General features: G+C 50.3%; 2 protein-coding genes across 12 annotated transcripts in view; one reads left to right on the top strand and one right to left on the bottom strand.

Annotated features, from left to right (window-relative positions):
• Window positions 1–74: 74 nt before the first annotated feature.
• Window positions 75–18,886, bottom strand: Comt (catechol-O-methyltransferase). 6 transcript variants are annotated; one of them, XM_052158200.1, is made up of 6 exons: window positions 18,788–18,885; window positions 10,433–10,607; window positions 4,804–5,071; window positions 4,237–4,430; window positions 3,799–3,930; window positions 75–1,013 (listed from the first exon to the last, which is right to left on the bottom strand). In XM_052158200.1, exons 2-6 carry the CDS (start codon window positions 10,460–10,462, stop codon window positions 813–815), a joined length of 825 nt encoding a protein of 274 aa, XP_052014160.1. In that variant the 5' UTR covers window positions 10,463–10,607; window positions 18,788–18,885; the 3' UTR covers window positions 75–812. The 6 variants fall into 6 exon arrangements, with proteins under 6 accessions (XP_052014160.1, XP_052014162.1, XP_052014163.1 ...); XM_052158202.1 differs by lacking the exon at window positions 10,433–10,607 and adding an exon at window positions 17,581–17,715 and having other exon boundaries at window positions 18,788–18,883; XM_052158203.1 differs by lacking the exon at window positions 10,433–10,607 and adding an exon at window positions 5,757–5,910 and having other exon boundaries at window positions 18,788–18,878.
• Window positions 18,879–27,954, top strand: part of Txnrd2 (thioredoxin reductase 2) — a 54,847-nt gene continuing 45,771 nt past the window's right edge. For 3 of the 6 annotated variants that reach the window (XM_052158195.1, XM_052158194.1, XM_052158198.1), the window contains exons 1-2: window positions 18,879–18,981; window positions 22,620–22,685. In XM_052158195.1, the coding sequence (XP_052014155.1) occupies window positions 18,879–18,981; window positions 22,620–22,685 (169 nt within the window). Of the gene's footprint in view, window positions 18,982–21,700; window positions 21,805–21,939; window positions 22,106–22,619; window positions 22,686–27,954 lie in introns of those variants that run through there. The other 3 variants (XM_052158197.1, XM_052158196.1, XM_052158199.1) reach the window with 2 other exon arrangements.

The following is a 27,954-nucleotide window of genomic DNA, read 5'->3' as shown; positions in this document are numbered from 1 at the left end:
TCAGAGATGGGTGCAAAGGCTGGTTATGCATCAAGTAAGAGCAGTGTGGTAGCGGAGAAGAAGAACTCAGAGAATTTCTTGCACCCAAATATGCAGATCTTTAATTCCTTTTGTAATATAAAAGAGGTTATAACTTTTTTTTTCAAAGTATTTCTATGTAGCCCTGGCTGCCCTGGAACTCACTATGTAGACCAGGCTAGCACTGAACTCAGATCCATCTGCCTCTGCCTCCTGGATACTAGGATTAAAGGCGTGCACCATCACACCTGAAAAGTTTGTGACTCGTTCTTAAGAAAAAGTGTGGTATGAGTTGCTGGTGACAGTACTGTCTCTGAGTCATTGCTGACATTTGGTGACATCCGAATGGTATCTGGATATGTTCAATTTCCTGACTTATTGCTGGCCTAATGGGTGATGGCAGTGCCCAGGGGTCCCACACTAGAACCCTGTGAAAATTGCCTCTTCCAGTTAGTGAGACCATCAAGATGACACCTGCTTTGATTTTTTAAAAAAATCTCCCTTTTTGTTCTTGGGTGCAGAGGATTAAGCTTGAGGGCTTTTGCGTGCCGGGCAGGCACTGTGATCTACTGCCCCTCTGGCCCCAATGCAGCCTTTTATCCACAGGTGCTTTCCAGGGTTGTTATAGTGGTTTGCATGGTGAGCTCACTACCTTTAGAATGTGCTAGTTAGTGTATGACAATCTGGAACCACAGTCCCTGAGGACAGGCCTCAGAAGCATAGAGGGGGTCGGAATGAGTTTATGTCATCGTGTAGAAGGAAGCTGGAAGGGCAGTCCAGGGAGGGCTGCGTGGTCAGGACTTCACCGGGCTGCTGGGACCCTGGTAGACGGCCTTCTCCAAGCCGTCCACCACTTTCATGTACTCCAGGTAGGAACTGTAGTGTGTGCACTCGAAGCTGCTGCTCCCCCTCACATATGCCAGGAAATCAGGGGTTCCCGGGACAATGACATTGTCAGCCAGGAGCACCGTCCCCTTGCGCAGCAGACCACATTCCTGCAGGGGACAGACAGGGAGGGTCAGGAATGCTTGGCAAATCCAGTGCAACCCACAGACAGCTGCTCTCTCATGGAGTCACTTCTAGTCCTCTTCTGCCTCAAATCCATCCCCAGCCCTAGAGGATCATGTGGGCAACACAGTGAAGGTTTGGAGACTGGCTGAGTGGAAGAGATGGTGGCATCAGGCCTGTTTCCCTCCAACACTCTATGCCAAGAATGTGGCGTCTTCACAGCAGCCCTGCTCTTGAGGATCTGCTCTGCACTTTTCTCCGGGCCAGGGAAGACACTAGGCACTGGCTCTGAGCAGGAGGGAGTCGTTCCTGGGCCCTTGGAGCAGTGGCCCCAGAACCTGTGGGGTTGAGAATCCTATGTTGGACGCCATACTGGGTGTCCTTTCTGGGAAGTGTGTCTGCTGATAGCATACAAACAACTGAAGTGCCCGCTAGGAAACTGGACACCTGAATATCTCACTGGAAGCTTGCCCAGGAGGCTTAGGGGGCTGGTTTTAACATAATCATGAAACAAAAAATAACACAGCAGTTCTGTCTGAGGGGGCCATGTCTATAATCTCAGCGGTTGGGAGGCTGAGGCAGGATCAGGTTCCAGGCTACCTGGACTGTGTGAGACACTTGTCTTCAAACACACTGGAAGTACCCAAAATGGAAAGTAAAATTCAGTAAGTAGCCCTGGCTAAAGTGTACCTACGCAGGAAGAGCACTGCTAGTAGGCACACTCACACGAATAAAAACATCCCATCATGCCACTGTCCCAGATGGAAGGCAGGGGGCTCTGTCCTCACACACCAGTGCTGTGCTCTTACAGGTGGCCCTAGTGGGTGGGGGTGGGCTGGGCTGTGAGAGGGCTGAGGGACCCTGAGGCTGGTCAGTGAATTCAGGGGATAGTCTCATGCGCCACAACATGAGTGAGTTTCACTATGAGTTTGACATTCTGACTTAGAAAGATAAATGTCTGCACAGGTTGGAAAGCCCTCAATGAAGACTTGCTCTGGAGGAGCACCTGCGCAGTCCAGAGGGGCCCAGCAGTCAGGTGGGGAAGGGACAGGGGAGCAAGGGTGCAGAGGCTCAGCCAGGGACTCAGAAACATCGAGAGGTACATGGTGACTGCCAGGTGGATACTGAGATGTAAGACTTCCTGATTTCCTGACAGGAAGGTATTGCACTTTTGAGGGTGCTGGTGACCCATGCCTTGTTTGGGGACAGCCTCTGTCCTACCAGTATTCAGGTACCGAGAGCCTCCTGAAAGACCTCTCAGGCCACCCAGGGAATTCCAGGTAAGACTGCACCTGTGTCTGAGTACTGGGACTTCTACACTAAGGAGACTGAGTACAAGATGCTAAGGTATGATGTTTGCTTTGTGAGACAGTATCTTATTGTGTAACCTAAGCTGGCCTTCAAGTACTGAGACTGTCCATGTGCAACAATCAGCCTGGGTACAAGTAGTTTTAGTTTGTGATCACTATTCTTAAAGGTTCTCCCTTTGGGTTCAATTCCATACAATCAAAAGGGGAAAAAATGAGTGCACACATTTTCAATGTATTCCTCTCTTCTGGAGCTAACGGCCAGCTTTGAGCAGCAGCGCTGAGAACTGTTAGTTTCCCAGTTACTGAACAGCAATATTAGCTTCTTTTCTAAAGCAGGCCTCTTGAATTATCACACCCAGGAAGGGCAGACACCCAGTTCCCTGCCCTGTGATTGTCTCTCCTGTACAGGTAAAGCCTGACTGTTTAGCTGCCTGTTCTCTGTTCTCAGTAGGTAACCTCATGTTCAGAGTCTGCCAGGGACAGGACCCTGTCGGAGTCAGCTTCCCATGGTTAGCCAGGCTGTTGGTCTCCGTCCTGCCTGCCCTCGGTAAAAACGGGTTCTCTGGTATGACTTCCTGGCCCTGGGATGTCCCTGCCTCTGACCTTAGTGCTCACCACTCCCAAAATAGGGACCTCTGAAATACCCTCCCCACTCACTGGTCCATGCCACCACGAAGGTCAACAAAGTCCTTTTAGATGCCAGTCCCACCTCCCCACCATGTGCCCAGGGCTCATGCCTGAATTTTCCTTTGTGCTCTTACACGCACCAGAGCTATCTGAATCCTGCCCAAGCCACAATGGCCCTGTCGTGCCCCTGGGCTTACTGTCCGATCCTCCCACATTCTGGACCCCACTGGATATGACAGGGTGTACAGCTCTTGAGACAACTGGCTGGTAAATGCCACATGGACAGTCCCATGTTGTCTGTAAAAGGTTGTGAGGAGACTCAATGAAGGCCAAGGAATCACTCCATGTCTCTCTGCAGGCCACCAGAGCAGGACAAGGTAATGTCCCCTTATGCTCTAGTGACTTGGGAGTCAGAGCTGGGGGTCCTGCTAGGTGAGGTGGCTGAGCGGAGCTGAGGGCTGAACAGGCCTAGGGAGAGGAGACAAGCCTGCCGTCCCTGTGGCCAGCCCCAGCCGACAGCCAGTCAGACCCATGTGGCAGCCAGTTCCGTTCCCTTGGGTACTCAGTTCTGGGTCCTCCAGGCCCAAGTGTTCTGTCTCTAGTACCCATCCTTCTCCCTAGCAATGCAGGGAGTCCTAGCTTGGCATTCCTACTGGAATCTCTTCCCTTTCACGTCCACCTACCACAGGGCCTCTGTAGCTTACAGAACTCACAGACTGTCCCTGGGCCACCTATGCTCTTGGGCCACCCTCAGCAGGGCTCTTCAAGAGGCCAAGGCTCAGTGACTCCAGCAGTAACAGAGGCCATCTTTCTGAGCAGTGGTAGTTGAGCTCACCTCCAGGAGAAGTGTGTCTGGAAGGTAGCGGTCTTTCCAGTGGTCAATGAAGACCATGTCTAATGTATCCACTTCGTATTTCTTCTTCAGCTGGGGGATAAGGTCCTGGGACGCCCCATTGAGGATGGTGACCTAGAATAGTGATCTGTCAGTACCGTGCCCACAGAGATATGCAGGAGCTTGCCTGGACCCCCACCTGTGTCTACATCTCTTCAGGGCTTTGGAGAGGCATCTGCACTGAGGCTCCCTGGCAGCCCTGGCTGTTGCTCTACAGGATAGGTCAGTAAGACCATGTACCTAACTTGCCAGGGATCCTTCCTTGACTCCGGTGTCACAGAAGTGGCAGGTACATGGTGGCTGACCAAGGATCTCACCCTCCCCCACTGCCTGCCCAACCTCCCCACACCCCGCACCCCCAGCTACCACACTGGGCCATACTTTGTCCTGTAGGCCTGCAAAGTTCAGCATCTGCTGGGTGATGGCAGCGTAGTCAGGGTTTATCTCCATGGTGAGGAGCCTGGCCCCGGGTGGCAGCAGGCGGGCCATTCGCACAGCAGAGTAGCCACAGTAAGCTCCCAGCTCCAGCACCAGTGAGGGGTTGTACTCCCGGATCACTGCATCCATGATTTGGCCTGAGGGTGGTGAGGAGGGTCTAAGTTCAGGAAGAGGGAGGGGAGCCCATTCCCAACTCTGGCCTTACTCCTCTCCAGCCCAGCAACCTCACACTCCCCTCATGCTCCTGACCTGCTGAGAGAGGCCCTTTGCCTCCTGATAGCCCAGACGACCCCACTGTATACATGCTTGGAGAGTCCACTGGACTTTCACACACAGGGACCTCTCTCACCCACCTACCTGGCCATTTCAAGTGTAAATATTTCAGTCTTCACAGGGGCTAGACAGGAGCATGACCCACGACCCTCCCTCCCCCCCCCCCCCAACAGGCTCTCCTAAAAGTGCTGCCATACGCGCACACTTTCTAGGCTGCCTGCAGGCTGGGCCACGCACCTTTGGCGTCACCCACATTCATGGCCCACTCCTTCTGTGTGCAGTAGGTGTCGATGGCCTCCAGGACGCTCTGGGGGTCTCCAGGCTTTGCGTGCTGCTGCACATGGCGCAGGATGCGCTGCTCCTTTGTGTCACCCATGATCAGGTTGCGGACTGGCTGCTGCACGAACTCAAACCAGCAAATAACCAGCAAGGCCCAGCCAAAGTGTCGCAGGAGCAGGAGGAGGGCTAACAACAGGAGACCCAATGAGATTGCGGCCAACAGCATCTGTAGGGTGGAGGCAGGGTAGACCGGCTCTATGTCCTGTGCCCTTCCTGCCTACCCACCTGTTCTTGGCTCGATTAATTGGTCCCTTGTGCTGAAGGAGGTCCAAGGTTCAGTGGCTACACCCACGTGATTCAGTGCCTCCCTGGGCGAGAGCCAGGGGACACTTGCACCCTGCTCACTGGCCTGTGGCTGCCTCCAGGAGTCCTGCGTAGAGGACTGTGAGGTATGATCCCAAACCCTGAGTGCTCTCTACATGAAGGCAGTATCGTTTTGTACTGAACCTGCATTCTGTTTCTAACAGAAAGAGGAACTGTGGGTACAGGATGGGCCACGTGATCTGTTTGTTCCTATATGTGGCAGAATGTGAAGGTTTCGTGGGGTGGAAGTTCCCCACTACCAAACGGAAAAACAGCCTTTGTCAAGCAGAGACTGTTAATGGGGCTGGGGGCCTGAATAAATAATCTTGTTGGAGTGACCCTCACGTTCCAGCTGGCTTCACAGCCCCCATAGATTACCAAGAGAGATGCCCAGAATTCACCAGCCTAGTGCAGAGGTCTGTGTCCTTTTCCCCTAAGAAATTATCACTCTTTGCCTCAGAAAGTAGGAACGCTGTGGCCCTGCGTCCAGTACTTTCTTTGCTTGTGGACGGAACTTTATGTGTATGAGGTAAGACTCTACCACTAACCTCTACTGATCAACTGGGTCTCTTCAGCCAAACGACACAGCCGAGGCTGATCTTCACCTCCTTATCCTCCCGATGGCTGGGAGCAGGCACATGCCACCATGGCCAGTGCTCTGGCCATTTCTCTAGGGCACATCTCCTGTGTAAATCTCCAGAGCTGTGCAAATTTAATAAAACATGTGAGCTCTCCTCTTGCCATTAAGCCTTGCACTGATTGATTTACTAGACTTGGCTGAAGACTCAGAGAGGAACTAAAATGAGGCACTGGACTCTCTCCCCCATTGAAGTAGGAAACAGCTTCAGATTGCAGATCTACAACCATAGGCTGGGACTCAGTAGTGTAGTGTTTATCTAGCACACTGAGTTCTGTCCCCAGTACAAGGTAAGCGTGAGTGACTCTGCTCACACACACACTCCTGGTGAGCAGGAGCTGGGGAGCACAGCCTAGGATCTCACTAATCAGGTCACCGGCATCCCACAGCTGACACTAGGTTCACTAAGTTCACAGCAAACGCTTGTGAGCACGGAAAGACACAAGAAAGGGGAACAGGGGAAGCTTCCACCAGAGCCTGGCCATTTACAGTTCCTTCCAGGGTAGGGTGCTGGCGACCACGTCCAGCCTGATCTTGGCTGGAAAGGCTTATGAAAGAGTCTGAAGAGGAGGCACACTCCTAGGTGTGAGGGCTGCGCCAGGACAGTCCCAGGAGAGAAGAGGCCTCAAAGCTGAGGCTTCGCAGCCCATATGTGCTTGTGTACCCTATTTCCACAAGGCAGAGTGTTCATGTGGTTGCTCTGCATGCGTGCTGGGCCTGAGCCTCCGTATACCCACGGGCTCCCTCAGTCAGGTAATCTCACAACCAGCTCTTGTCCTCGTGATCTGCTCTAGGAAGGGCCTGGGCTCCACAGTTCTGAGCTGAGCAGACATGGAAACTGTATGGAATTCCAAGGAACTCAATTTGGCCTTTTGGTCAACTTCTGACAGAAACTGACCTAGAAATGACCAAGGTCCAGCTATTCCAGCACCTTCCCAGTCTCAGAGAGTGTGGACATCACTCCCCACCAGGACCCTGCTGTCTACACACTTTGGGAGAAGCAGGAGGGGGTTGTTTTGCTCAGGCATTGCTTCCCACTCTCGTACACCCAAGGTCAGTCAGAGCGCACATGCAAACCCATGGGAAGCTATCTCGGGGAACAATGGTCCTGTGGCCAGCTTACCAGAGAAGGCCAAGAGGGGGTGCAGTAAAGTGAGAACAGGCGCCAAAATCACCCTAAAAGGCTGAGGGCTGGAATTATGGGCATTACAGGATTACCTGACGCCAGCCTCATTTTACACCTTTCAACAGCTCAGTTTTCCTAAAACATGCTTGGGTGTCTTAGTTTATGCTATCCATTATTATACTAGAAGTAGCATTGGGGTGTGAATCAATTATTTATATTGTCCATCCATCCATCCATCCATCCATCCATCCATCCATCCAAAATCCAGCTAGAGTGGTAACTCAGAAGTTTATACAACATTAACAGTACAATCAATAGTTTGAGGTCAGCCTAAGTTACAAACTATGTATGTATGTATGTATGTATGTATGTATGTAAGTATGTATGTATACACACACATTTAAACCAGGCAGTGGTGGCACACACCTTTCATCCTCATGAGGCAGAGGCGGGTGTATCTCTGAGTTCCAGGCCAGCCTGGTCTACAGAGTGAGTTCTCAGTGAGCCAGGGCTTACAGAGAAACCCTGTCTCGAAAAACCTGTATTTATCTACATAATATTTAATATATACATATTCTATCAGTTCTGTTCCTCTAGTGAACCCTAATACCGCCCCCCACTGCCCCCCAAAGACTTATTTCCTTCCTTGTGGGGATCCCCAAAGTGCAAGGCTCTTCTGCTCAGTTGAAAACTGCCCTCCTCTGCTTTGTGCACTGTGAGGAGTCATTACTTCCTAGGGTTTTTGCAGAACAAAAGAACTTGCAAGTGAGAAAGCCATTTGTGGTAGTGCACACCAGTACTAAGGCTGATGGGCCACACTGTAGCCTGTTTCTCAACACCCAGAAAAGATTCTGCAAGGGAGGAAATGGAAACAAAGCCAGGGTAGCTCTGGGGCCTCAGAACTCCATGAGAAGCCAGCGGCTCCCTCTGGAGTCTGTGCGACCGACCACAGCTCCTCTGGAGTCTGTGCGACTGACCACAGCTCCGACCACAGCTCCGCTCTATTCTGCGGGCTCCCAGAACCAACTGATAAGCTCTAGGGTCTTGGCAGGGCTGGGCTTTGCAGACTTCACATTGAGTTGATCTTAGCTGATCAACTGAGTATAAAAATGAAGACATGTCAGTAACTGAGACAGAATGGAAAACTTGCTGTTGACAGCATCGTTAATACTGCTGTTAGGACTCTCAGAGCTACCCAGATCAGTCTACTGAGTTTACATTTACCAAAAATCCCAAGGGCATATTTTTTCCAGTAGAGAAATTCATGCTAAGTTTTATTGAATCTCTAGGGAGCAAAAATAGCCAAATTAATCTTGAAGTACAGAGGTAAAGGACTTAACTTTCTTATTTAAAACTAACTACAAAGCTACAGTAATTAAAACAATGTGATAAATTAAAACATAGTTTTGAGCATTATGACATCTGTGATTCCAGCACTCAAGAGTCTGAAAAAGACCATGAGTTTGAGGCCAGCCTGGGCCATACTAGACTCTGTCCCAAATCAATCAATCAAATCAATTAAAAAAAGTGTTTTTTTTTAAATCTCAAAAAAAAAAAAAAAAAAAAAAGAGGAAGAAGAAAAGGAAAAGAGGCTGAGGATTTAGGGCTGGGGTGTTGCTCTGTGGTCAAATGCTTGTCTAACACAACACGCACAAAGTGTTTTAAAAACCAGGGCACTGGGGAGAGGCTGGGATGCAGTTCAGCTGGCAGAGAGCTCGCCTGGCCTTCAGAAAGCCCTGTTCCAGCCCCACAGCACTTTAGCATGATGGAGTACTCCTACAATCCCCACATCCAGAACTGGACAGTCAGAAGATCAAAATCATCCTTGTGAGTTCAAGGATAGCCTGGGAAACACAAGCTTCTGTCAGGAAAGCCTTTCTGTGAAGAGTCTTAACATTGTTAGTTATAGTTACTGAGAAAATGTGTATCAAAGCCACAGTGGAAAGAACATTTTTCTGGGCAAGACATCAGGGGTGGCACACAGGGCTTCAGTGAGCTGCACTGCCACACATGTGTTTTGAGACAAGTTGTCATTAAATTGCCCAGGCTGGCCTTGAACTCTCTATCCTCCTACAACTCCCAAGAAAATGGCTTGCAGATCTGCAGGATCAGGCCTGTTTCTTTTTTTTTTTTAATTTATATTTTAAAGTAAGATGATAAAGTTGGTAAAAATATGAAAAAAAAAAGTAGGCCCCTGACACACTAGGTGAAAACTGGGGGAAACAGTTTTATGCTCCCACAAGAGGCTATGCAAAGACTCACCATGTGACAGTGTTGTGTCGCCAGGACTGGGAGCAGGTCTTCAGATATCTGAAGACCTTCAGATGCTCTTGTTCGAGCTAAGGCAGCCAGGACACTCCACCACCACCACAGGGTGTGTGTTGCTGTGGTGGGAGGCACCAATCCAATGCCACAGCACGGATAGGCCTGCAGACAAAGCCATCCAGACACAGGATGGCAAATACCACAGCACTGCAAGCTGAGGAGGGAGGGAGGGACTGGGAAATTCTTTATGGGTACAGAGGGACAGCATAGACCGATGAGGAAGTTCTGGTAAAAATCACACAATACCATGAATGGCCTTCATGCCTGACAAATGGCCATATCAAATGATGTTTTCATCCTGAAGTTATTTACAAAAGTGCCAGAGGACTGGAAGGGATGTTAATCATCTGCTAGTGATGCAGCATAAAGGCTGCTTGTGCTGACCCTTGAGCAGGGTGGAGCTCAATCAGTGTGTGTTTGGCACATATCCCCGCATGTCCAGGTTCCTAGATGTGAGACGGTTGACCTAGATGCTCCTAGGCCACACTGTCTGCATGCGCACACTAGGCCACACGGCCTGAATGCACACACTAGGCCACACGGCCTGCATGCGCACAGGCACACACAGTTTTAGGTTAGAGTCCTCACTGTTAGAACCTCGGGTCAGATCAAGGGGCAGGAAGCTGAACCAGAATGAGCTTTATTAAGAGAAAGCCTGGTGGTGGGTGGGAGCAGAGGGGCCACGGTGAGAACAACGGGAGAGACGGCTCTAAGTGGAAAAAGAGAAAGAGCCACCATTTACAGCATGGGGTGTGTGTGTGGGAGACAACCTTCACAAAGTTCACAGCATTTTGGTGTGTGTGTGTGTGTGTGTGTGTGTGTGTGTAGGGGAGTCAGTTTTCCTTGGCCTCTGTGACTCCTGGCTCCAGTTAACCAGTTAGGTACTAGATGGACCATGGGCTTATCCTGTAGCTGTGAGCAAGGCTTCTGAACTACTCTGGCTGAGAGAAAGGAGGGGAGGAGAGGAAGGGTGCACACCCAAAGTTCCAACAAGAGTGAGTGAGGCCAGCCTGGGCTACATAGTGCATTCCAGGCCATCCAGGGCTACAAAAATGCCCCAGGGCTACAAAAATGCCCCAGGGCTATAAAATTTTTTGTTTGGCTTTAAAAAAAAAAAAGGGGCAGAGGCCACTTACCCCAGTGGTACTCCTAGGTACCACACCCATGCCCTACTTCATGTGGCACTGGGGCGCCACACCTGCAAGCACTCCTGAAGCTTCTCTGTAAGAATCTCCGTGCCAGGCTGCTGCTGCCACATCTGGACACAGGCTTTCCCAAGGGTCTGCTGCACACCACACGCTGCCCTCTGCTCTGGAAAGCACAATCAGATTTCCTCTGAGATCAAGACGTTCTTGCAGCTGAGCAGCAGGAAGCTAAGAAGGGAGACTCATGGGGCAACTCTGGAGGCAAGAATCGAGCCTGGTCTTAGGACAGGGCCTGGCACACCCATCACTGCTGAGCAGTTCTTTCCTTTGTAAGCTGGGGTGAAAGTCTCACAGATCCTACAAAGCAGGACAAGAGGTTACACAGCACCTGGAACCTGCTGGCCACAAACATGCCCAAGAAGCACAGAACACCTACCTAGGACATAGGTAGTTGGGCCTGATGAGGCAGCCCCCAGCCTCCAGCACAGTGGTCAGGCTCTACATTCCCAGATCGGTGCTAGAGATAGACCCTCAAGAGCATGCAAGGCAAGCGCTCCACCAGTTATACCCGTGCGCTCCACCCTGATGTGCCCAGAGAGCACCACACATGCTGCCTCGGGTCTGATGCTAACAGTTGGCAGCCCAGGGCAGGACGCTTACGGATGTAAAGCTAACTTGGGCTATGCAGTGAGTCCCAAGCAGGCTTTGGCTACAGAGTGAGAACCTCTGTAAAAAAAAAAGAAAGGGGGTGAGGTGGGGCGGCCGGGAAGGGCTGGGGCGTCTGCTTGCTTGGCTGTTCTAACACCTGCTGCACAAGCATTCCAATCTGAGTGTATATCCCTAACACAATAAAAACCTGGCACTTGGCTGGCAGGCGGCAGAGGTGGGGGATGGGGACTACACTGGCCCATCCCAAGAGTTAGGTCAGCCTTACTGGGTCAGTGAGCCCCAGACTGAGTAAGAAAACCTGTCTCAAAAAAAACATGTGGGGTGGCTTGTGGGGAGGATGCTAGGATGGAGCCTGGCCCTGCACTCACTGCAGGCAGACACTGGACAGTGAGCCACAGCACAGCCTTGGCCTGGCCCTTCCACCCAGCTTCAGCTCACAGGCCCAAGCGCCACTCCTGCCCACGCCAGCAGACGGGCCCTCACACCCCAGCTGCTCAGCTCTGGGTGGTCCCTAACGCTGGAGACCCCTTACCCTCACAGGCGTTCTACGAGTTCAGGGGTCCATCCAAGCAACCACCTGAAGTGGAGGAAGAAGAAAGCACGCCGGAGGGCTGGGATGAGGCTTGCATGTAACTGTACACAGAGCCCGTCTGGGACCCTGCACGCCACCCCAGCACCGAACAAGTATGTGTGTGTCACCAGCACGTGGGTGTGACTGTGTCGCCTGCGAGGCAGACACTGACAACGGGCTTCCCCTGTTGCTCTCTACCTCTTTTTCTTCCTCAAGCAGGGTCTCTTGATGGAGGTGGAGCTTACAGACAGACAGCTGGCCAGTGAGCTCTGGACATCAGCCTGTCCCTGCCTCCCACCACTGGAGATGCAGGTGAACACAATGTTGTCCCTGTTTTGCTGCTCTTGTTTGGTTTGGTAATTTGAGATGGTCTCTCTGTGTAGTACTGGCTATCCCAAAACTCTCTATGTAGACTAGGATGACCTCAGACTCACAGAGCTCCATCTGCCTCTGCCTCCTGAGTTCTGGGATTAGAGGCATGTGCCACAGCCGAGCGGTGGTAGTGCACGCCTGTAATCCAGCACTCTGGGAGGCAGAGGCAGGCGGATTTCTGAGTTCGAGACCAGCCTGGTCTACAGAGTGAGTTCCAGGACAGCCAGGGCTATACAGAAAAACCCTGTCTCGAAAAAAACCAAATCCAAAAAAAGAGGCATGTGCCACCATGTCTGGCCATTTTGCCCGTGTTCTAATGGGTTCTTGCATTCTGCACTCAGATCCCCACAAGTACATGCCAAGCACAGTGCACACCAGGCCATCTTTTCGTGAGACAAGGCCTCACTCAGTCAGCCTAGGCTGAGTTTTCTAGTAGCTGATGATGACCTTCTGCCCCTCCTGCCTCCCCTCCTCAGTACTGGAGTCACAGATGTGCAGCCAGTGCCTTGTTCTTTCTGTCTCTATGCTGGGTCTAAATCCACAGCTGCCTGCCAGGCAGGATTCGCCGTCTATATCCTTAGAAATATTTGTACTTCTAAATATGTTTAGAAGTACAGAATGACTAAAAAGTCTGCATCTAATTAATAAGTTAATGAACATATTCTCTCCACATTAAAAAATTGTGTGTGGTGGTGCACACTTTTAGTCCCAGCACTTAGGAGGCGAAGGCAGGCGGATGTCTGCAAGCCCAAGGCCATCTTGGTCTCTACAGCAAGGCCCAGGAAAGACAGGGCAACATAAAGAGATTGTGCCTCTTCCCACCAAAAGGTACCAGGATCTGGGGAGATGGGTAGAAGATGCTGGCTGTGCAAGCATGGGGGCCTGAGTTTATTTCCCAGAATCCACGTAAAAAGCCAGGCCCGGAGGGAGGCACTCACCAGGCAGTTAGCTGGGCCTATTTGGAGAGCCCCAGATCGGTGAGGGATCCTGTCTCAAACATCAAGATACCTTGTTCCTGAGGAATGACATTCAAAGCATGGACACACACACACATACACACACACACACACAGTTTGTGTTTACAAATATATACGTAATCAATATAGCATATATAATCTGTTGAGAGCCAGGCCAATCTAAGGCTTTCTTAGAGGCCCTGATAAGGACAAAGTTTTGTGTCCTTGCCCAGAGGCAGGATGGGCAAGTTCTAGACTTGGGCCTGGAGCCAGGGATTGGAAGGAGTTAAGGTTTTATTTCCTGGGAACTTGATTTTTGAACTAACCTCCCCGCCCCCGCCCAACCCCTGCAGAGTGACTATGGTACTCAGCCCCAAGGCTCCCTAAGGCTGCAGTGCCCAGGTCTCTGACACCCTGTGTTTCCCCTGGGCAACCCTGCTCCATCTGGGCCTGCTGACTGTGCCCCACTGCATGGTTGCTTCCCACTGACTGCTCCATGTGCCCTGCGAGAGTGTGGAAGAGCGTCCTTAGCAAACTTGCTGGGTCTGAGAGACGGCTTCTGCACACCTCCCGACCTACCTGCTCTACCTTCCCTATCTCGATCCCTGGGCCTTCCTCCTCAGCATCCTGCCACTGAAGGACAACCTGCAGGTCCAGACCGCGAGTCAATATATGACAATAAAACTATAGGGACAAGGGCTTTCATCCCAACACTTGGGAGGAGGGTAGGTTGATCTGTGAGTTCAAAGCCAGTCAGGTCTTCACAGTGTCCAAAGCCCCCCCAAAATTAAAAATGTCTAAAAAAATTAAAAATGAATAAAGAATTAAGGACATGGAAGCGAGTAAAAGGAGAAGACGGCATAGGCTCTGCCGGCTGCCGTTCGGCACAGTTGCAAGCTCTGCCGGCTGCCGTTCGTTCAGCACACTGTGGCTCTCCAGGTTCTATTTCTTACTTGGTAGTTATATAAAGAAACTAGTTTCTCTTTAACTATCCATGACTCATAACTATTCAGTAAATTATACTTTGTTAAACTAAATTGAAGCCTTCATCTTTTTTCCACTGTCTGATCCCTCCAAATAACAAACTTCCCAAGTCCTTCCTTTCATGGTAGCAGTTACTTACAGAGCTGCAGTTAGGGTCTGGTCTCTCCCAGCAGGACACAGCTGGGAACTTCAGGCCACCTGTGGACTGGCATGTCCCCTGGGAAACCCATCACCCAGGAGCAGAGCGCTCCAAGGAACTAAGTTTGAGTTGACGAAGCCCTCTTGAAAAACTTTGCTGGCCAGGTATGGTAGCATCTGTCTGTCATCCTACCATTCTGGAAGCAGAGGCAGGAGGATTGCGGCAAGTTCACAAGCCTGGTCTACACAGCTCTAAGTTATCAAGGTACACAGAGAGACCCTGACTCAAAACAAAACAACCTCCATGTTGTCCCTTAAAACAAACAAATAAAAACCAAAGTACAAGGATAGGGTTGTGTCACAAGCCTTTAACCCCAGCATTGGAAGGTTACAATTGAGAAGGACAATCTCTGCATTCTCGGCCAACGTGGTCTGCAGAGTGAATTCCAGGGCAGCCATAGAACACAGAGAAACCCTGTCTAGAACAATCAAAATAACAACAAACAAATAAAACAAAAAGCATTCTGTTTTCTTACAAATGGCCTGCTTATTCACACCAGTGAAGTATTTATAGGAGTTGGCCTCAGAGGTCCATAGGAATTTTAAACTTTAAAAAGCATCTGAAGGCTCAGAAGCATCGGAGAACATGCCAGCGTCCCTCCATGCAGAACATCCTCTATAAATCGGGGTGTACCTTGCTCTCACTGAGGTCAGAGCACCCCAAGGTTCTTGGGGCTGCCTTAAACTCACAAGGATTTGACTGCGTCTGCTTCCTGAATACTGGAAGTAAAAGTATGTCCAGCTAGAGTTCTTTTTTATTTTGATTTCTATGTCTGTGTGAGTGTACGTGTGTGAGTGCTCATGGAGCCCAGAGGGGGGCTCCAGTCCCCTGGAGCTGGAGTTACAGAGGGCCCTGAGTCCCCTGAAGCAGGAGCTAGCAAACAAACCCAGGCTCTAGAAAAGAGCAGTATTTACTCTTAACCCTGATGCATCTCTCCAGGACCTAAATTTTGTTTGCTTTTGGTTTTTTGAGACAGGGTTTCTCTGTGTATTTCTGGCTGTCCTGGAACTCACCCTGACCAATCTGGCCTCAGACTCAGCGATCTGCCTCCCCAGTGCTGGGATCAAAGGAACGAGCCACCCTCACTGGGTTTAGATTTATTTATTTATTTATTTATTTATTTGTTTATTTATTTATTTATTTATTTATCTATTTATTGGTTTTTTGAGACAGGGTTTCTCTGTATAGCCATGGCTGTCCTGGAACTCACTCTGTAGACCAGGCTGGCTTCGAACTCAGAAATCTGCCTGCCTCTGCCTCCCAGAGTGCTGGGATTACAGGTGTGCGCCCCCACCGCCCAGCAAAGATTTATTTAATTTTATATATGTGAGTATACTGTCACTCTCTTCAGACACACCAGAAGAGGGCATTGAGTCCCATTGCAGATGGCTGAGTCACCATGTGGTTGCTGAGAATTGAACTCAGGACCTCTGAAAGAGCAATCAGTGCTCTTAACCACTGAGCTGTCTCTTCAGCCCTGAATTCTTTTTTTAAACAGGAATAATCGTGGGCTGTGCTCAAGAGCTCAGTGGTCAACACACACCGAGGCATGGGCTCAATCACAGCACTGTGCAAAGTCAAATGCTGCTTTCTGTCTATCAGAAAGGGGGGTGACTCTGCTGCAAAGGAGAAGACAGCACACTTTGGCGGCTTCTTAGATTCTTATTGTCCCTTTCTTCTCCGTCCTCTTCTGTTAAGACAGGGTCTCGCATATCCCCAGCTGGGCTTGCACTTACCTCGCAGCCAGGACTGGCCTAAAGTCCCCCCCACCCTGCGGTTTCCACCTCCCAGACGCTGAAGACGCAAGCACGACGGTTGCCCACCCTCATGCCCCGATTCAGACTCTGATCTTCTTTACTATCTTTGGGGATTTATGATTTACCCGTTCATCCTGTTCTCTTACACGCTTTGTTGATTTGGGGGGTGGGAGGTGAGGGATACGATTTCACGAAGCCCAGACTACCCTCAAACTTGCTCTGGAGATGAGTTGACATTGAATTTAGCATACTCTTGCTTTATTTTTTTTTTGAGTGCTGGAAATGCAGACATATGCCACTATGCCTAATTTAATAAAGTGTTAGTGACAGAACCCAGGGCCTCGTGCTACCCAGGCAAGCACTCTACCGAGTGAGCTTCACTCCCCTGCCTTTGTTCTTCCCTCTGGAGTCAGAAAAATGCAAGACAAAGGGGGGAAAGTCCCTTATTCCAGGTCTAGTTTGTGCTGGCTGAAAGACAAGAAACTTCAATACAACTGGTAAAGCCAAAATTGCCTAGAGAAAGAATAGTGTTTGACTTAAGGCATCCAAATGATGGTCAAACAGCCGGGCTGGAAAGATCACCCAGGTCCGAGCCCCAAACCCACTTAAAGCCAAACATAGTAATACATGTCTGCGACGTGAGAGGCGGAGACAAGGTGGGCCGGCGGGGCTACCACAGCGGGTAAGCAGAAGTGAACAGGGGAAAAGAGCCTGCTCCAACCTCCGCAGTCGCCCCTGGTCCTCCCCATGCTCATCAGGGTGTGTGCTACCCACACTCACACACAAGCACACGGAAGGCCAGGCACAACGGCTTAGGAACGTCATCCCAACATGGGAGAGGCCGACGGGGGTTTTAGGCAATCTTCAAAAAGTGAAATCGACAATAAAACCTATATTTACTTAGGGCCAGAAAGTCTGTAACTTTTGAGTGTCACTGTGGTAGGACCCCTAATAAAAATATGGACATCGGAAGAACATTTCACAGCTTCATTTGCAAGGAGAAGACAGAAACGATTGTTTTAATTTTTCCTCTTTCTCCAGAGGTCTGTAACCCAGGCTGGCCTGGAAACCACGATGTCACAGACTGTCCTTAAATCTATGCTTCTCCTGCTTCTGCCTGAGAGCCAGGACCACAGGCGTGTGCCGACACGCAGTTCATCTTTCAAGCTTGTAAATACATCCACGTGCCGCATCTGGCTTTAACATCTGCCCACAACTCTCCAAACTGTTCACAGTTTTTCTCCTTCCTAATTTCTTGACCCTTGGAACAAAAGCTTGATGGTTTGAGTTCTGCTGGGACAGTGCTTGGTGCAGCTGCCCTGTCCTACTAGCATCTGTGAAAGCCCGAGGGAGAACCTGACAGAAATGTCAGATTCCAACACACCAAATACTCTGTGGACAACTTTCTGCCAGGAGCCTTGGTCACATGGGCCATGAGGAAGTCCTCTACTGGGTGCACATACTCTTCCAGGAAATGAACTCGCCTGAAACCTTGTGCTCACACACTTCACCTCATACACTCAGAGGACCACTTGGTAAAGCCTTCAGACGGCCTCTCAACTACCAGACACTTGGCATCGAGAAATGTGTATAACACCCGACTCAAAAACTGCTTTGTGGCCAACACCAACCTTTCTGTGTTTTCTTCAGAACGACCGTCACAAAACCCTTGCTCTCGCAGTTGGCCCTTGTGGGAGAGAGGTCAAGGAACAGAAAATGGACTCTGTTCAGTAGGAAGGATGTCTCCCTCCTTGGCAAAGGTCCTCCTGTTGAACAAGAAGGCTTTGCCACTTTTGGCCAAACTCCCTTTAAAGATGTAAATGTTAACCTCATCTCTGAGAGCTCAAGGCTTCATCCCTAGAGCACTTTAGACCCCAGAGTGTCTGCCTGAGTTGTGCAGCTGAAGCCAGGAGCCCCCAGCCCAGCTTCGGAGCGAGCTTGGGAGTTAGCCCAGCAGCAGAACCATGAGGATCCTTCTCAACCCACCCTTCCCTGGGTTTTTGGTTGGTTTTTTAATTGCTCCCCTCACTGACTCTTTGCTCCTTTGTTCCCCTAGAACCATTTGCTACCTCTGCTCAAATGGCGGATGACTCAGCCAGTCCCCTACTGTCAGCAATTCCTAGGTAAACTCTGTCCCACCATTAATTAGGGTGATGCTGTTTCTCTGTGACAAGCTGTCCTCTAGGGACCCACCCTACCCCAAGCTCCCTAAAAGAGGTTACAAGTGGTTGTGGTAGCTCCCACTCTTCTCCCAGTGCTTGGGGGGGTCACTAAGGCACCCAAGTGCCTGACTGGAAGACTTTCTTTCTATCACACTGTCTAGCACACACCCAAAGCCTGCCCTAGTGCTCCTGCCCTACTGCTCCTGAGCTCCAAGGGGTCCCTTCCCGTGGGCTAGCCTATTCTTTTGCAAGGAGTGACCCAGGGGCATCCTAAGGCCTCTCTCAAGAACACCGGTTGAGGTTGCTCAACAGCTTCCAGCTCCACTGGGGCCCTGTAACTTTGACCCTAAGGTTTGCATCCCAATCCAAGAACTAAGTCAGACCCTTTTATGATGGGCCAGGCCCTCGATGTGCTACATTCTGTCCGGGTTAAGCCCAACTTCACAGGCCCACGGAAGGACAGATCTCTCCCCCCTCCCCCAGCATTGATACTCAAGTTCCCGTGAGAAGTGTGGAGACCTGCCTCCCTTCAGCGACTCCCAGCCAAGATCAGACCCCTTCACGAGAGTCCACATTCCCCAGCCCCTGCTCGCGCTCCCCTCGGCCAGGCCTAGTTCCGTGCACGCAGATCCCGACCCCGGGTCTGAACTCCCGGCGGTGCCGGCCCAGCACTCACCTCCCGTCCAGGCTGCGCGCAGTCCGACTCTGAGGCTGGGCCGGCTCAGGCAGCGCCAAGGGCAGCCCCGACCGCCTGAGGTCCCCTGACCATGGCGGCGATGGTGGCGGCGCTGCGTGGATCTAGAGGGCGCTTCCGGCCGAGGACACGGGCTCTGACACGCGGGACCCGGGGCGCGGCGAGCGCAGCGGGAGGTAGGGTGGGGTCGTGGGCGGTGCACGCGGAGAGGGCGGCTGTGCGAGTGTCCACAGGGGGTCGCGGTGGCGGGGCTCTGCTGGAACGTGTCCGCGTGGGCGTGCCCGCACAGGCCGGGATGTCACCGGAGCAGAGTTCTGGTTAGGAGGGGATCTGCTTCCCGTAGGGTTGCTTTTCTCCCATGTGGCCAAAATGTTGGCGGTGCCTTGCCTGAGGTCCTCCTATGGTGGCAGCAAGCCCAGTCTTCTGGGGTCTGTGTCCCCAATATTAATTGTAGCACTGATGTCGGGGCTATGATGGGATGGTGTCAAGGACTCTGATGGTCACAGGTACCCCGTTGCTACACAACTCCCTAGGTGCAGCAATTCTTTTTATTGTTCTAGTTTTTTTCTTTTTTGTTTTTGTCCATAATTCCACCCCTGTGTAGCCCGGGCTGGCTACAGACTGCTCAGTTAGTTGCCCCCGACCTTGGCCTTCTGGGGTAACAGTCATGAACTATCTTGGTTTGTTGTTTCTGGCTTGTTTTTGATTTTTGAGTCATGGTCAGTTGGCAGAGCAGCCAGATCTGGCCTTGAAGTGCTTGCCCTTCCTGCCTCAGCTCCCAAATGCACCTTCATGACCTGCCTATTAAGTAATATTTACTTGCATGTGTGGGGAGTGAAAGTTTGGAGGACCAAGCTCCAGTGCTCTGTCAGTCAGGGTCCTTGGGAAGGAGAAGAAACAACTTGTTTGCACCAGGAAGTTACTGCCGAAATCAGGATAGTAATTAATTTCAAAGGGGGAAACTGGGTACACCTCAGCATGGTTCACACTACCCCAATAGGCCACGTTCCTCCAGAGTTTCATGAGCGGTCTCCATTATGTCTTTTCATGGTGACCACCCTTAACACTGCCCCCTGGATGTGAGTGACAGAACTCCGTTCTGCCCGCCGAGGGTGAGCTTAGAAGGACAGGAGCAGGACAGGGTTCTTCACAGAGGCTGAGGTATGGAGGCACCATGGCTGGCCTTTGGTCTGCAGGGCCGGGGAAGGTAGACTGACTGCAGATGTTCGTTGGCAGGGGGCTCAGTGGCAGAAGCTAGACTGGGAGAGTACTAGGAAGCAATCATTGCATGTGAGGTGGGAACCTAGAGGACAGACTTAGGGACCCAAGGGCGCTCAGTAGCTTTGTTAACTCCCAGGGCTCTGGCTCTCAGGGTCTCTGGTGGTGTATACTAAGTGGGGGTAGTTTCAGTGATTTTTGTGGAGGTTAAAAAAAAAAAAAACAACCCACCCAGATCAAAGTACCTGTGTCATCCTTTACCCTGCATAGTAACAATAAAATACTATAAAGGACTGAGAGGACTCGGCACTCATCACTCTTCTAGAGGATTCAAGTTCAATTCCCAGCACCCATGTGATGACTCCATTCCAAAGGTATCCATTGCCCTCATCTGCCCTCTGGCACCGCATGCCCACAGTACACAGGTATACATATATGCAAGTGAACACTCATACACATAAAATAAATAAAAGCCAAAACAAATGTTGGAATCTGTAGACAGGAGCTTCACTGAGCTCAGCAGCCTAGAGCCCTTCAAGCTGCTAGGAAGCTCCTGTGGCTCTGGGATTGGTTTTCCACTGGGCAGGAGGCACTACTGACTGGAGGACCCATCTCACACCCCAAGGGGTTCAGAGCATTGCTTTAGTGGGCTTGCTATGGGGTTTAGGGAAGATGCCACCTGCCATATGACTCCAGAGTTCACTTTTGAGTCCAGTTCAGCCTTGCCGTCTGTCCCGGCTGGTTCTGTGTGTCAACTTGACACAAGCTGGAGTTATCACAGAGAAAGGAGCTTCAGGGGAGGAAGTGCCTCCACGAGATCCAGCGGTAAGGCATTTTCTCAGTTAGTGATCAAGTGGGGAGGGCCCACTGTGAGTGGTGCCAGCCCTGGGCTGGTAGTCTTGGGCTCTGTAAGAGAGCAGGCAGAGCAAGCCAGGGGAAGCATCCCTCCAAGGCCTCAGCTCCTGCTTCCTGACCTCCTTGGGTGATGAACAGCGATTTGGAAGTGTAAGCTAAATAAACCCTTTCCTCCTCAACTTGCATCTTGGTCATGATGTTTTGTGCAGGAATAGAAACCCTGATTAAGACACTGTCTGTCCTTTTGGAGCAAGACTAGACCCATGTTTTCCAGCTGGGGTGGGAGAGGGTGTTGTATCACCCAAGCAGGAGCTAGAATAGGATGACTGCTGGCCTCTCTGGGAGGTGGTGTCTCTGGGTGGCCAGCACATCTAAGGGTACACATTAGAGGACCTTCTTCCTTTATCCGAGCAGCCATGCCCTTCATTTGGACCTTGTCCCTCGATTAGATCCCTACGCTCTGCTCACCCTGTTCCAGACAACAGAAAGGAACCAAAACAGGGTCACTGTGGGTCCTGAGGCAGAGATAAGGCAGAGCATGTTCTGGAGATAAGATGTGGGTGGGAGAGGCCAAAGCAGTGAGTGAAGGCCAGGGTGTGAGGGTCCCTCCTGGGAGCTTCCACCCAGCAGAGGTGACCTGTGCCGCCTTGGCTGTGTCTGTAGAACAGCAGCCCCTCTCCCCCAGCAGGCTTCTCATAGCCTTCCTCATATGGACCCCTGAAACTTTCACTGTGGGCTTCTTCTAAGTGTTTATCAGTCAGGAGGCTCCTGGGTGTGCACGGTGGGAAGGCAAGTGGCCTGCGATAAGCCAGGCCTACCTACCTTTTGATAGCAAACAGGCAGAGCGTACAGTGTAGGGCCTCATCAGGATGACCCAATAGGAGCCCCACTCGGGCAACAGACAGGACAGGCATCGGCCATGGAAGGTAGGATCCTTCAGGCAAAGATGCAGGATCTCCCCCCTCTGACACACCAAGCCCCGCAGGCCGGTTCTCGGGGCCGACCTGCCTCCTTTCTGTATCAAAGCCATCAAGTAATTTGTAACTGTTCGGCCTTCTCAGGACTTGAGCCTTGGGTAGATTCAGATGTGGAGCTGCAGACCATGGGCCACCTCTGACCTTCATCTGTGTGTTCCTGTGGTGGAGTGCAGACCCGTGACCTTAAGGGGGATGGGAGCCCCAGGGTTTTCTCTGTAGCCTTGCCTACTTAAGGTGGATACAAAAACAGGTGTGGCCATTTAAAAGTATTGTATTTCTATTTGACTCATGTATTTATTTAGTGTGAAGGTCAGAGGACAACTCTGAGACTCTTGCCTGTGTGGGAGGGACTACACACACACACACATTTGGTTTTTCCAGACAGGGTCTCTCTGTGTATCCCTGGCTGTCCTGGAACTCACTCTGTAGACCAGGCTGGCCTCGAACTCAGAAATCCACCTGCCTCTGCCTCCCAGAGTGCTGGGATTAAAGGCGTGCGCCACCACTGCCTGGCAACATATTTGTTCTTGGTCGCTATAATGAAGAGTCATCTTTACCCCTGAAAGGCATGTAGACTGGATGAAAATGTTTTTGTTCTGTCTGGCTCAGGACACTGAATAAAGTCTTGGGTTCTGAGACTCTTTTGGGGAGTTGGGGTGGTTTTCCCGCACCTCTGGTGTTTCATTAGCAGACAGCGTGGTCACCCCGAGCGCAAGGTCAGGTGTGGCTCTGGTGTCTCTTACCTCTCCTCCCTTCCTCACCAGGGCAACAGAGCTTTGACCTCTTGGTGATCGGTGGGGGATCTGGTGGCCTAGCTTGTGCCAAGGAAGGTATGTAGCTTGTATTTTGTGTCTCTTTTGGTGTGTTGGGGCTTCGGAGCGTTGGGGTCTCCTTGGAGAGGGTGGTGCTGACAGGTCAGCATGCCCAGGGGAGGAAGGTTCCGGGAACAGGTGTCTCCTCTGACCTAGAATCCACACAGATCCTGAGTCTGCTCTTTCCTGCATAGTCCATCTCTATCTGTTTTTCCTAAATTTATTTTGTTTTTAAGTTGTGTGTGTATGTGTCTGTGCTGGAGTATGTGATTGTGTGTGAGTGCAGGCACTTCCAGACTCTAGAATAGGGCACCAGAGCCCCTGGAACTGGAATTATGCAGTTGTGAGCCTTCTGACGTCAGTGCCAGGAATTGAACTCAGGGCCTCTGCAAGAGTAGTCTGCTATCTCTCTAGCCCCATACTTTTGTTTTTGTTTCTGAAATGGTTTTTTATTTGAATGAGCTAGAATTGACAGACACTAAACCAGTACATGTTTAAAGGGAATAACGTGGGGCTGGGCCTGATCATAAATACCTGTGATGCTAGCTATTCAAGAGGCTGAGGGAATCACACGAGTCTAGGAGCTTGAGACCAGCTTGGGTGACATAGTGAGATTCTGTCTCAAAGTAAACAAGTAAAGCAGTAAAAAATCAAGTGAGTAGTCCGACTGTGTATCTGTGAACACTGTACCACATTGAGGACGGTAACTGTGTGCTCGGTGCCTCTCATCAGTCTGTGTGGGCCTCATGGCTGTAGCCTCATATTGACCGAGATACTGGTTTTCGTTCTTGTTTTTGGTTGGTTTTTGGTTTTATTTTTTTTTTGGGGGGGGGGCTGTGTTTCAAGACAGGGTTTCACTGTGTAGCCCTACCTGTCGTGGAACTCACTTTGTAGACCAGACTGACCTCAAACTCAAGAGATCTGTCTACCTCTGCCCACTGAATGCTGGTACTAAAGACATGTGTCACCACCACTTGGCTTTGATTTAGGTCCTGGATGCTGGCAGTCTAAAGATCAATAAATCAGCAGGATTGGCTCCTTCTGCCTTCTTTCCTTGGCTTATAGGTGGTGTCTCTCGTGTCTTCATAGGGACTTCCCTATATCCTCATCTCTCCTTAAAGCACACCAGTCAGTTGGCCAACATTGCACCCTGTAACCTCATTTAACTTTATCTCCAAATATAGCCGTAATCCTTTGTACTGAAGGTAATACTATAGCACGGATTTTGGTGTGTTAGGGTGGAGACACACTTCACAAAGTCCAGCTTCCACAGACCATGGTAATTCTTTCTGCCTTTCATCTCCCTGTATCCCAAGGCAACTGCTGACCTGGTTTTTCCCACTGTAGGTTGGTTGTTGTTTGTAAATGTGTGGACAAGTGCAGGAACCTTCAGAGGCCAGAGGTGTCTGATTCCTCTGGGGCTGGAGTTCAAGAAGCTTGTAAGCTATCTGACACGAGTGCTGGGAACTGAACCCGAGTCCTTCAGAGGGACAGGATGTGCTTTTAATCACTGGCGATCTTTCCAGCCCCCCACCTTGTTCTTTTGAGTGTTGTCCCATTTACTGAGTGAGTGCAGTTTGTTCTTGTTCATCATGGGTGACAGCAACACGTGGAGAGATCATATGTTGTGTGTCTATTCACCTTCATGTAGACGTTTGTTTTAATGTGTTGTGACTTCTGTCTGTCTGTCTGTCTGTCTGTCTGTCTGTGTGTGTTTATGCATATATACATTGTATGCCTGATATCTGTGAGCACATAGGCCAGAAGAGGATGTTGGATTCCCTGGAATTGGAGTCACAGATGGTTGTGAGCTGCCATGTGGCTGCTGGGACCCAAACCAGGTCCTCTGGGGGAGCAACCAGTGACCTGTCTTTGTTATCAGCATTGGTGCTGTGAGCACGCCAATGTTAGTGTCTGTGCGGCTTTATCGCATGTCGTCATAGTCTTTAGTGCTGAGGGGTGTGACTAGCACGGATTTTAGCAGGAAGGACACAGTTCAGCCCTTTACTCTTTCCAGCTTCCCCTCCCCTTGTTTTGGATTCTGTGGGACAGGTTCTGATGTGGCCCTGGATAACCTAGAACTTGCTATATAGGTGAGTCTGACCTTGAATTCCTGATCCTTCTGCCTCAATTTCTGAAGTGCTTGGGTTACAAATGTGAGCCCCGTCCCCGGCTGTGGATGTGTGTGTGTGAGATTCTCTAGGGAAACTGGAGCAGCTGAGTCACATGGTGTATTTCTTTGGGATTTCCTCCCCCCCCCCCAACTTTTTGTAGCTTGTTCTCTCTGTCTCTATCTATCTCTGTCTCTCTCTTTCTCTGTTTCTCTCTCTGTGTGTCTCTCTCTGCCTCTCTCTCTCTCTCTGCCTCTCTCTATCCTCTCTCTGCCTCTTTTTATCAAAAATCTTGTTTTGAGATGTTGGAAAGCTGGCTCAGTGGTAGAAAGCACTGGGTGCTGTTGCCAAGGACCTGGGTTTGGTTCCCAGCACCTGTGGGGCATCTGACAGCCATCGCAGTCACCGGGATTCAGTATCCTCTTCTAGCCACGAGGCGCACACACATACACATAAAACAAACACACACACACATACACACACACACACACAAATTTTGCTGGCCCTGGATATGGTGGTGCCTTTAATCCTAGCACTCAGGAGACAGGTAGATCTCTGTGAGTTCAAAGTCAGCCTGGTCTACAGAGCAAGTTCCAGGACAGCAGCCAGGTGTAGTAGCACACACCTTTGATCCCAGCACCCGGGAAGCAGAGGCAGCTGTATCTCTGTGAATTAGAGACCAACCTAGTCTACATAGTGAGCTCAAAGGCAACAGGAACTACATAACAGAGAAACTGTATCCAAAAACAAAAAATCAAATAAAGATAAAAATAAAATTGTTTTGAGACAGCCCAGGCTGACCTAGATTCTCAATCCTGCCCATGCCTCTGAAGTGCTTGGGTTACAAGTGATCACCTCATTGTTTTGTTTTTTATTCTTCTCTCATGTATGACATTCTGGCTGCAGTTTCTCCTTCCCTCCTGCAGCCTCCCCCACCCCACCCACCCACGCCTTACAGTTTTTAGTGTGTGAATTTCTAGCTTGTTTCCTATTGCCATGTGTACTGGCTGGTTTTGTGTGTCAACTTGACACAAGCTGGAGTTATCACAGAGAAAGGAGCCTCCCTTGAGGAAATGTCTCTATGAGATCCAGCTGTGGGGCATTTTCTCAGTTAGTGATCAAGGGTGGGCGGGCCCATTGTGGGTGGTGCCATCTCTGGCCTGGTAGTCTTGGGGTCTATAAGAGAGCAAGCTGAGCAAGCCAGGGGAAGCAAGCCAGTAAGGAACATCTCTCCATGGCCTCTGCATCAGCTCCTGCTTCCTGACCTGCTTGAGTTCCAGTCCTGACTTCCTTTAGTGATGGACAGCAATGTGGAAGTGTAAGCTCAATAAACCCTTTCCTCCCCAACTTGCTTCTTGGTCATGATGTTTGTGCAGGAATAGAAACCCTGACTAAGACACCATTCTAAAACGTCTAACCACTTGGGGTGGAAAGGCTTTAACTGGCTTGTACTTCATGTTAGCCTGAGGAAAGCAGGGAAGGTGGTCAAGGCAGGAACCTGGAGGCAGGAAGTACTGGCTCCCCTGGTTGGCTCAGCTAAGTTTCTTTTATAAGAAACCACAAGACCTCCTGGCTAGGGATGGTTCCACCCACAGTGGGCTGGACCCTTCCACATCAATTACTAATAAAGAAAATATTTCTCACAGACTTGTGAAAATGCCCTGCAGGCCAGTCTGATGGAGGTTTTTTCTCAGTTGCAGTTCCCTCTTGCCAGCTTTTATAAAATTGACAAAAACTAACCAGCATAATTGACCCTTTGTCATTCTGATACGTGAAGATATCACTAGTGAACCATAAACTTTCCTTTCCTGTTTATCTCCAAGATCTCATGTTAATATCACAATGTCAAAATCAATACAGTGTTAAAAGTTCAACAGTCTCTAAAAATGTCAATACTTTTAAAAGTCCAAGTTCTCTTGTAAAAATCCAATAATTCTTTGAAAGTTCAAAGTCTTTCAACATCAGGCTCCTAAAATAAAAAAAGTTACATACTCATTCCAAGAGGGAGGGACCAGGGCATAGTTACAATTAGATCAAAGCAAAACCAACATCCAGCAGTATAAATCAAATCCTGTAGCTCATTGTCCAAAGTCTGGGGCTCACTCCTGATCTCTGGGCTCCAAAGGGCTTCGGCAGCTCCTCCTCTCCAGCTCTGCCCTCCACAGGACACATCGGCCTTCTTGTAGGCTCTGGCCAGCTCCACGCCACGGCTGTGCCGTCCTTGCTGGTCCTCCTGTGGTCCTGGCATCTCCAGAGTGCTAAGGCTTTCACTGCAAGTAAGGCTGCCCCTCACCAACGGTCTCCTGGTTTCTCTGCAGAGACTCTGACCCTGGCACAGGGAACCAAGGCTCAACTTCTCGGGACTCCTTCAGTCCTGTTACATACTCCCACCAAGCCAGCACTCTGTGGCATACTCATACAGTACCAAGTTTGGCTGCCAGCTTGAGATGTAGCCTTGACCTCTCTGGACTACATCTCCAGCTGGCCAGAAACCATAGTCTTAATTCAAATATACCACAAGAATAACCTGATAGTCTTCCTTGTGAAACTTCATAAGCCAGGCCTCCATCATCTGCATTTCTCTCCGAGTTCTTACCTTCCAAGCTCCCACAGAACAGCCATTTAAGCTCTGAGCACTCAATGACTTTTCCAGCCTAAAGCTTCAAACACTGCCACAGTCCTCCCAAAGCAACGTCAGTCGATCATAGTCCTCATACTGACTTCTGTTTCCAGTTCGCTTTCTGTTGCTATAAAACATTCCAATCAAGAGGAACTTGGGAAGAAAAGGCTTTATTTGATTACACTTCCAAGCCAGTGTCCATCATGAAGGACGTCAGGGCAGGAGCTCGAGGCAGGAACCGAAGCAAAGGCTGTGGAGAGGTGCTGCTTACTGGGTTGCTCCACTGGGCCTGCTCACTTTGCTTTATTTGCTTTTAAAGATTTATTTATTTTACATGAGTGCACCGTAGCTGTCTTCAGACACACCAGAGGAGGGTATCAGATCTCATTACAGATGGTTGCGAGCTTCCATTGTGGTTGCTGGGAATTGAACTCAAGACCTCTGGAAGAACAGTCAGATCTCCTAACCACTGAGGATCACTCAGCTATGGGCGGCTCGACTCGCAGCGGGTTGGATCTTCCCATAGCAATCATTAATCAAGAAAACATCCCACAGA

This window comes from Apodemus sylvaticus, chromosome 15, assembly GCF_947179515.1.
Source record: "Apodemus sylvaticus chromosome 15, mApoSyl1.1, whole genome shotgun sequence".
Taxonomy (NCBI): Eukaryota; Metazoa; Chordata; class Mammalia; order Rodentia; family Muridae; genus Apodemus; species Apodemus sylvaticus.
The sequence above is the reverse complement of the archived record's forward strand: the minus strand, read 5'-3'. Positions and strand labels throughout refer to the sequence as shown.

Coding starts and splice junctions, on each gene's coding strand:
- Comt (XM_052158200.1), bottom strand. CDS start 10,462: ATGGGTGTGGTACCTAGGAGTACCACTGGG. Junction 4,431..4,803: donor GAATGTGGGTGACGCCAAAG/GTGCGTGGCCCA, acceptor CACCACCCTCAG/GCCAAATCATGGATGCAGTG. Junction 3,931..4,236: donor TTGCAGGCCTACAGGACAAA/GTATGGCCCAGT, acceptor TCACTATTCTAG/GTCACCATCCTCAATGGGGC.